The following is a 9,155-nucleotide window of genomic DNA, read 5'->3' on the forward strand; positions in this document are numbered from 1 at the left end:
CCCACAGCGCCCCTAGAGGACAGAGTGGAACTGCCCCACAGGGTCTCCAAGGCTGTCAGTCTTCACGGAAGCAAAGCCCAAACCACACCCACTGCCCTGGAGTCCATTCTGACCCACAGCGCCCCTAGAGGACAGAGTGGAACTGCCCCACAGGTGTCCAAGGCTGTCATCTTTAGAGAAGCAGACTGCCCCATCTTTCTCCTGTGGAGTGGCTGGTGGGTTTAAACTGCCAACCTTCCGGTCAGCCCAGCACTTAACCACTGCGCCGCCAGGACTCCTTCCTTTCACCTGCAGCAGTGGCTGAACAATGGATATGAGATCAGGCCCCAAACTGCAGGACTCCTACATGGCAGCAGAGTCCCAGTGAAAGGGCCGCTGCTCGCAGCCCTCCCCGTTACAGAGCTGGACCACAGTGCTGCCACATCTCTTGGGACCTACGCTCCCAACCCCTCCTCTGCGTTTCCTCTGCCAAGACCCAGCCCCTCCCTCACAGACCTGCGTCTCCAGGACTCCTCCCCACTGTCCCAAATGCTCTGCCACATCAGCCTCCTGCTCACACAGCCACACTCATCTTCCAAGTGTCATCCATGCCCTTCCACTGCTCTGAAAGCATCTTCAGTGGCTTCTAACCCCCACTGACAACAGGGGTCAGGGCCACCCACAGCCTGGATGCCAAACTCAAGCACGCCTGGGCTCTGGGTCACACCTGCCCTGACACCCCTGTTCCCTCCACCTGGACTCCCAGCCCACATGGCCAGTTCACGGCTGACCCCTGTCCTACACAGCGTGACACCCACTGGGACAGGGCCCGGCCTGACAGGTACACAGCGGGGAGGTGCTGGCCCAGCTGCCTGAAGCCCTCCTACAGGAGGGGAGTAGCATTGCAGGGGCGGCTCACAGGGGCTGAGGGGTGGGGTGTGACATGTGACGTGAGGGGGAAGGGTGAGAGAAGGGTGGTGAGGGAAGATGGCGCTAGCAAGCAGACTCGCACACAGGGACCAGGAGTGGGACCCTGGCAGACCGCGCTATGATGTCTGCACTTTTCCCAAGCCCAAGGAAACCACCAGAGAGCATCAGGGATGCAAAAGCCATTGTCCTTCGGGAAGGTGTTGGCCTGAGGTGTGGTGTGAGATGGAGCCGGGCAGTGAGGACCTGGGCTCAGGGACACACTGGGAAGCCTGGGCCGGGGCATGGCTGAGCCCAGAGATAGAGACGGGCAGTCTGAGTGCCAGTGACTGGCCAGAAACACGAAGGGAAGGAGGGAGAAGCAAAAATAAAGCCAGATTGCTGGCGGGGCCGAGCGGGTGGATGGGGTTCCAGGTCCAGGGGGAGGGCAGTGGGCTGGGGGTGGGGGAGGCTCAGGTCCAAGGGGAAGCTTGTGGGGTACAGGTGCAAAGGCTCAGGTCCAAGGGGAGGGCTGCAGGCGGCGGGGTGGGGAGGCTCACGTTTGGAAGCACTCAGTTGGAGGCCCTGGGGCATCAAGAGATTAGGGCTGAGGGGTATTCGGTTTGGGGTGTGGTTATAAATTGGAGCACCTCGGATCAGCAACAACCCCAAAAGCCCGGAGCCCCAGAGATGACTTCACAGGAAGTAGACGCCAGTGAGGAGAGCCCTGCCAGGCTCTGAGGACAGCGGCACTTGAGAGTGTGAGGACATGGAGAATCTGAGCAGCACTCTGAGGATGGGGGTCTTGGGGGGCAGACAGAGGGGTGAGCAGAGCCCCGAGGACCACAGACCAACCCAAGACAAAGTTTCCTGAGCCCGCGGCCGGAGGAAATGGGAGACGGCGGCTGGCACAGGTTTCACCGTCTTCCTAACCAGTGAGTGTGAACTTGACAACAGCATGCGTCAGCGGCAGATGGTGACGCTGCCCTGAGTGGCCACTCTGACCTCCCCAGGAGCAGCCTGGCTCTTCCCCCGGCAGCAGCTGGCCCACGGCAGCCAGCTTGGTGAAGACACCCAGAGATGAATGCTAACGAGCAAAAACCTCCCTGCCTACAAACACACGGGGCAGATAATTCACTGCGGATCAAGTCAGATCAAAGTTCAGAGCAGAGAAGGCCCATCAACATATCAGCAAGTCTGCACGAATGTTTTCATAATCCTGGGGGTGGCTAAACTGACACAGTGGCCGCAACACCAGGCTCCCACACTGCTCCCAGCAATGGCTGGGAGGCTGGCGTGGGACCAGACAGTGGTTTGCTCTGCCGTACAAGGGGTCGCTATGAGTCGGAGCCAACTCAATGGCACCTAACAACAACTACAGCATGTGGCAGGTAGTTGACAAAGCATGACAGAAAAGGCAAAACCATCAAGGGGAAGACGAAAAACAAGTACGTTGAATGACAAATGACAAACTAAGAAAGCAGTATCTGGCCTATGACAGGCAAGGGCCGAACATCCTGATACAAAAATAACCCTGAGAGCAATTTTTAAAAAATAGATGAAAACCCCATTCAAAAACCAGGCAACAAACATGAACACGTGATTTATTTTACTTAAGGTAATGCTCAATGTCACCAGTAATCAAAGGAATAAAAAAAGAAAAGAAAAACGTGTTATTTCTTACTGACTTGGTTGGGCAAAAACTGAACAGATCAACAAGGTGGCAGGGTGCAGTGAAAGGACTCCCACCTTCCACGCGGAGGCCGGGTTCGATTCTGGGCCAGGGCCCCTCACGCCCAGCCATCCCCCGTGCCAGAGACCAGCCGCTCCAAGACGACGAGGAGCATCAACCTAACACCGGGCCACGCTCTTCAAGTGCCACCACGCTCCCCTGGTTCGGGCTCCGCCCACCTGTCTAGCCAGGTACCTGTTTATGAAGATTGAGGCTGTCGATTTCAGACAGGACCCAGCCAACACTGCCATCCCCTCCACAGACCAGAATCCGGAATGTGTCAAATTTCTGGAATAACCGTAAGCTGCAGAGAAAAGAGACAGTCAAAGAGACACTGCACACCCTAGAGGACAGATGGCAGCTTGCTGCCCCCCAGCTGCTGCCCTCACCAGTGACTAGGCCTCCCAGGGGCCAGCTGTGCACCAGCTGTGCACACTGCTCCTCTGCTCAGGGTGGGAGAACGTGGGGATGACAGGTGGAGGGGAGCCCTATGAAGGCCATGGCTGCCCAGGCAGGAGATGACTCAGTGTGAATGACTCTGGGCCTTAGCAGAGGCCACAACTGGCCAGTGGCTGCCACCATCCCCCTGCCCAGCTCCTGCTCCTCCCCCATCCTCTCCAGGTGCCTCTGAGACCATCGGACACTTGCACCTTAAACCTCTGGGCACCCACTCGCCCCCGGGCCTGCCACCAGGCTTCTGACCCACCACCTAGCCAGGAATGAGCCGAGCCCACGGCTGATCGTAGCCTCATTGGCCTGTCCTCTGCAGTGTGTCCCGTACCCCGGGTGATGCGACCCACCCCTTCTCACCTATAACTCACTGAGCTCCCTCATCACCGTAGCATCGACCAAGCCTGCTCTGAACTTGCCTCTCCTCCCGTGGGCCCTACACAGTCCAGGTGCTACCACCACTGGTCACACAGACTCTGCAAGGGCCCCAGCTCCCTCCTGTGATCCCTGGATGACCTGGGCTACCTCAAAGATCTTCTAAAACAGACTCTTCCAAGGCTCTGGCTTAGTTCCCAGGGGAGGGTCAACTTATTGGCCTGCCTCTCCTTTCCTCCCTCCCTCCCCATCCCGACCCTGGGGCCTGGCCCCATCCCCCAGGTCCTCTCTTGAGCCCAAGTCTTTGCTCATGCAGCAGTCTCTCCCTTGCACAAGCTCAGCTGAGACCTGAGAGCCCAGTGTGACTGACGCCATCTCGGAATTCTGCGGGCTCCATTTGTTCTCTGCCCTCTGTGGGGGCCGTCGGAGCTGACTTCGTACCCCAGCACCTCTAAAGCACAGTGCCTGGCCTAGGTAGGTACTCAGGACAAAGGGCTTAGCGCTAACCTCGGGGCACCAACACAGTTGAGGTTCTAAAGCGACAGGCCACAGTTGGCTCCAGGCTCCGGGAGAAACTGCCATGTGTTCCTACACAACCCTGCAATCCACAGGCCTTCTGCTCTGCGCCAAGGCCAGGACCTAGGAAAGGAGCTGCTACCTCCAAGACTACGGACAGCGTGAGGTCAGGGTGCTGCCCAGAAATGAGGACTTACAGACAGACACCGCGCCTCTGCGGGGCTCACATAACACTCACCTAACACTGCCGGAACTGTGGTGTGTGCAGTGTGGCCTCTCAAGTCCACCATGCAGTCTGCCGCCCGGGGCCACTCACCCAACACACCTGGCGGCAATTCAGTGAGACCTGAGCCTGGCAACTGTACCATGACAGGGATGGACTACGCCACCATGTTAACTGAATGTGTTAACTGAAGAAGTGCTCCTTCACCAGCCCAGGGTGCCCGTGGCCCTCCGTCAGGCGAGCGCAGGTCTGTCTGCAGACACTCTGGGAGTGTGCCTTTGAGGCATCCTTAAGAGCTGCCATTTGTGACCTTTTTCCAACAGCCGTGTCCCCGTGGGGAAACGGGCACTAAATGCCATGACCAGGTGCGTGATACGGACACTGGGGTGCTCTGCCTTCACAGGTGTCTGCTGAGCCCAGGCAGTGATCACCCAGGCTGCTGGCTCCAAAAACAAAACGACTACAGAAGCCTCCCAGGAAGGTGGTCAAGCAGACAGCAGGTTCTACAGGCACTTTCCACTAGAGACACTGCAGAGGCGAGCACTTCCCGTCAGACACCACGGACAGGGAGCACTTCCCAATCCCACTACAGACACCATGGACAAGGGTCACTTCCCATCAGACTCCAGACGGGAGCACTTCCATCAGACAACGTGGACAGGGAGCACTTTCTACTAGAGACACTGCAGACGGGAGCACTTCCCATCAGACACCATGGACGGGGTGCCCCTGAGTCCCAGCAAGGCCCTCTAGAGCTCCCACCTTGAGCCAGCTTTTCTAAATGAGACCGTAATTAGCACACATCACAAAATTGAGAAGCAAAAATCTCTAAATTGTTCTCTTCAAACTCCTAAAACGTATAAATATAAAAAGACTCTCGGGCTGCTAGCACCGGATATAGAGTAGAATTCCTCTGTCCGCACCCCAGTGCCCGTCCACATCACTGCATGCTCACGCTCAGGGATGCCTCGCGCCCTCCCAAAATGAAAACTCTCCTGGGGCTTCGCCACATCGAAGCTTCCTTCTCAGTACTGAGGAGCTCAATGCTAATACCTGGTGGTACTATGGCTAAGATGCTAAGCAGAAGGTCAATGGTTCAAACCCACCAGCCGCTCTGTGGGAGGAAGATGTGGCAGTCTGCTTCTATGAAGATTACAGCCTAGGAAATTCTACGGTGCATTCGACTCTGTCCTGCAGGGTCACGACGTGTCGGAATCGAGTGAATGGCACTCAAGAGAAACGACTCAGTACTAAGCAGCCATTAAAAAGAACACGGCAGATCTATGAATACAGCATGAAAATGCGCGCACAATGTCATACGCTGACCCGTTGCATGGAACAACAAGTAAAAGCAGACCCACTTCCTTAAAAAGTGGGCGTGTACCCACGGCTGAAAGCAGCTTTTGAAAAGTTAGAAGAACACGCCCCCCTGTTAACTGTTATTAACTGCAGACTAGATTGGGGGCAGAGTGTTCAACATTTAGTTTCTACTAAAATTTTTCTTTATCTTTGTATTTTTTTTGTATTATCATTAAGCATGCATTGCCTTCAAATTGTTAAAAACTGCAAGGAAGACATATTGTCACAGCACCCTACCCGAGGTGTGGCCCTCCATTCATGAGGTCAAAGACCTGGGCAGGGTTCAGCAGCTGCTTAAATCTTCTAAGGAACTTCACACCCTGGTTGTCGCCGCTTTTTGAGTTGACAAAGACCAACAAGGGGCTTGTGCAAGAGGGTGGACACGTGGCCTTCCAGAACCCTGGGTGTGAGAGTAGAAAAAGTCAGAATGACATTATGAGCCAGGGAAGACACAAGGCACTGCTCCTCGCACGCTGAGCAGAGTGCATACCTCCAGGACACACCACTTACACACACACGCCCAGCAGACCAGTGAGACTTTTCCCTCACCACTCCCCACACACAAGGGGGTTCCCATGTCATGTGACTTCACATTTACAAGGACTCTCACTTTCAGGAGTCCCTGGCTGGTACAAAGGTTAACACACTTGGCTGCGAACCCAGAGGTAGGAGCTCTAAATCCACCCAGAGCCCCTTGAAGACAGGCCTCAGACAGCGGAAACCCTGTGGAGCCCAGTTCTACCCCGACACCCATGGGGGCGCCAGGAGGAGCCGCCTTGACGGCAGTTGGTTTCCAACCTCAGAAAGCTATCCCCTCACGCCCTTCCTTCCTGGTGGAGCCCTTTTCCTCTGAGAAGCGTCCCACTGTTTCCCACCTTGTTCATATCAGTCTTCAGGTATCAACCACAAGCCCTTGGGGAGCAGGTGTGCAAAAGTGTGCCCAGGGCTACGAGACACACATTCAAACTACTCAAGTCAAAAGGAAGCATCTTACCAACAGCTTCTCAAAAGCCACGTCAATCTCTCACCTTCACGTAAACTCGGGCCCTCAAGTGTCAGGTGTACACCGCGGTGAACACCAGGCACCATACAACGCCTCTGCAAGATGCCCCACCCCCCGTAGCAGGGCCTGACTTCCCACTGATGGCACCTCAGAACCCCACCACACTCCATGCTAGGTTGGCAGGAGAAGACGCTAGAGAGACAGCCATGAGAAGACGACTAGGAAGACTAAGGGCACGGGCACCTACCATCCGAGTCGATGCTGTTGAGTGCCGTGGGGGGGATGACCGACACTTTGCACAGGCCCAGTGGGCACTTGGTCAGCAGCGACTCCTTACACGCTGTGTGCACCTGAAACCAGGGTTCAGCTCGTCACAGCACCTCGCACACCACGTCCTCTCCCAAGCCCGCCAGCTGCTTCTGGAACTGTGCTCGGCACCTGCACCCATCCAGACCCCTGGCACCCTCACAGTGCATGCGAGGAAGCTGCGTAATGACTGAGGTGGGAAGATGAAGGCCTGGGCGGGAGGCCGATTGGGGTCCCTGCAGCGTGGACTGCACTCCTGGCCTGGGCAGGAGGCCGATCGGGGTCCCCACAGTGTGGACTGTGTTCCTGGCCCAGCCCCCTGTGCTTTTCACTAAAGATACCTGTGACTCCCACCTGGAAAGAGAGGATGCTGCCTAAATGTCAACACCAAATGCCTCCCAGACTCCTCGCTCTGCGTCACCAGACCCTTTCCTCTGCTAACAAGCAGCCTTCTGGTCGCCAGCACCAAGGCCTGGGCCTTTCTCTCCACACAGTCCCCCTACTGGCCAGACCCACCCAGGGAGACTTGGGGACAAGCTTGGGGGGCACCTGCCACCCGCATGGCCTTGTCCACCATGGCGCACTCACCATAGCCTTACACCAGAGACAGCGCCAGTCCTGCAGACGCAGCACGCTGCCACAGGTCTTGTCACACACCGTGCACTTGGCACTCACTGGGAGGTTCCCCTCCAGCCACTGGTGCGGCATGGAAATCTGCAAACCAAGGGCAGAGAGACATGGTGACGCCTGTGTGCTCAACCGAGGCCGCGGCAGAGTGTGACACATGGACACCCTCGGGCAGAACTGCCCTCCCTGGCCTTGACTGGACAGTCTTCTCCTCACAGGCAGCTCCTGATGCCGGCGGGGTCTGCAGAGGGATGCCCAGGCCACAGCCCTGTTCACAGGGGGTCCCATCCCCAGGCCCAGCCCTGCTCATGGGGGTTGGAGGGTGTCCCTGCCTGCCCATCACAGCACTGCTCACAGGGAGGGCCTCACCCCTACCTCCACCCCGGTCACTGCAGCAAAGCTCACAGGGTAGGGCTCCCCTGGCCTAGCTGCCTGCTGAGACCTGCCAGGAAGGGACCTGCTCCCACAGGAGGCAAGTGTGGGGGTACTGCAGACCCGCCAGCCCCACAGCTCCCCTCGCCATACCCCATCTTCATCCTCGATGATGTCTTTCCCGATGGAGGCCAGCGTGGTCCACTTGCAGTTATTGGTAGCGCGTACAGCACAGCGTTTGTGGGCCTTAAACTTGCACACTACAAGAGAAGGAGGGTGTGAGTGTGCAGGTTCTGCCCGGGACAGGTGTGCCGGAGGGATGGCATCCGGGAACCGTCCCTTGGGACAGGTGGCTCATAAACTCACTACAGTGATGTGCTTAGAGATGGCGACAGTGGAGTCTGATACCCAGCAGGGAGGAGGTACATCCCTCCTTGCCGGGTTTGGCAAACTGCACAGGCCCGGATGATAAGGAGCCTGGCTCTGCAAGCCAGACAGCCGGGTTCACAACTACGTGACTATACCATGGCGGCACAAAGGCAATGACGGACCTTCCTTTACAGACACTACAACTGGAACCGCACGCAATTTCACGCTTCATGGAATACTGCTCTTCTTTGGATCTTGACAGACATAAAGTTAATGGCCGTTCTTAAGCTGCGGGCTATTCCAGTACAGGAGGCAGGTGGGGTGGGGCCCACTGTTTGCCAAACCTAGCTCTAGTTCATGACTCGGCCACCGGCCTGGACTCTCTTGCCCAAATATTGTGACCATGGCCTCTAAGTCAATCCATACAGCCACCACCCAGTTCTCCCGGGTGTGGGACCCTGGGTGCAGGAGGCAGAGTATAACCACACACTGGGGTGACGGTGGCTGAAGTCTCCCCCACTCTGTGCTCCGTTTCCTGGTCTCTCCTTACTACTACCCCCCTCCTTTTACTTTAATTACTCTAAAAAGTAATCAACCAGGGCCAAAATCAGCAAAGTAAACCCGGACAGGATCATAAAATCCCTTTGCTCTCCACCAAGGGGGGACTGACGACAGGCTTCACTATGGGACTTTAGCAGGTAAACTCCTTCCCGAGCAGTAACATCCTGTCATCCTCACCCTCGCAGGACAGCCCGTGGGAGGTGACCCCAGACAGTGCCTCCCGGCACACGTTGCAGTATGCTGGCCTCGCGTGGGAGCAGGCGTACCAGTTGTGCGTCCCTGAGAAGTGGTCCATGCTGTACTGGGTGGGCTGCAGGACAACAGACAGAGGTGAAGGTAAGCACACCTTTGAGATCCTTCCCTGGGGTGACCCGGAC

The 9,155-nt window shown here is 56.8% G+C and overlaps 1 protein-coding gene across 1 annotated transcript in view; it reads right to left on the reverse strand.

The window, feature by feature from the left end:
* Positions 1 to 9,155, reverse strand: part of DGKD (diacylglycerol kinase delta) — a 70,181-nt gene that overhangs the window by 28,827 nt on the left and 32,199 nt on the right. Inside the window, exons 4-9 of the mRNA XM_007943742.2 lie at positions 8,956 to 9,088; positions 8,002 to 8,108; positions 7,438 to 7,563; positions 6,791 to 6,893; positions 5,778 to 5,940; positions 2,813 to 2,921 (exon numbers count right to left, since the gene is read on the reverse strand). Coding sequence (XP_007941933.2) covers positions 2,813 to 2,921; positions 5,778 to 5,940; positions 6,791 to 6,893; positions 7,438 to 7,563; positions 8,002 to 8,108; positions 8,956 to 9,088 — 741 coding nt within the window. The remainder of the gene's footprint in view (positions 1 to 2,812; positions 2,922 to 5,777; positions 5,941 to 6,790; positions 6,894 to 7,437; positions 7,564 to 8,001; positions 8,109 to 8,955; positions 9,089 to 9,155) is intronic.

This window comes from Orycteropus afer, unplaced genomic scaffold, assembly GCF_000298275.1.
Source record: "Orycteropus afer afer isolate SDZICR_OR568_19922 unplaced genomic scaffold, OryAfe1.0 scaffold00006, whole genome shotgun sequence".
NCBI classification, from domain to species: Eukaryota; Metazoa; Chordata; class Mammalia; order Tubulidentata; family Orycteropodidae; genus Orycteropus; species Orycteropus afer.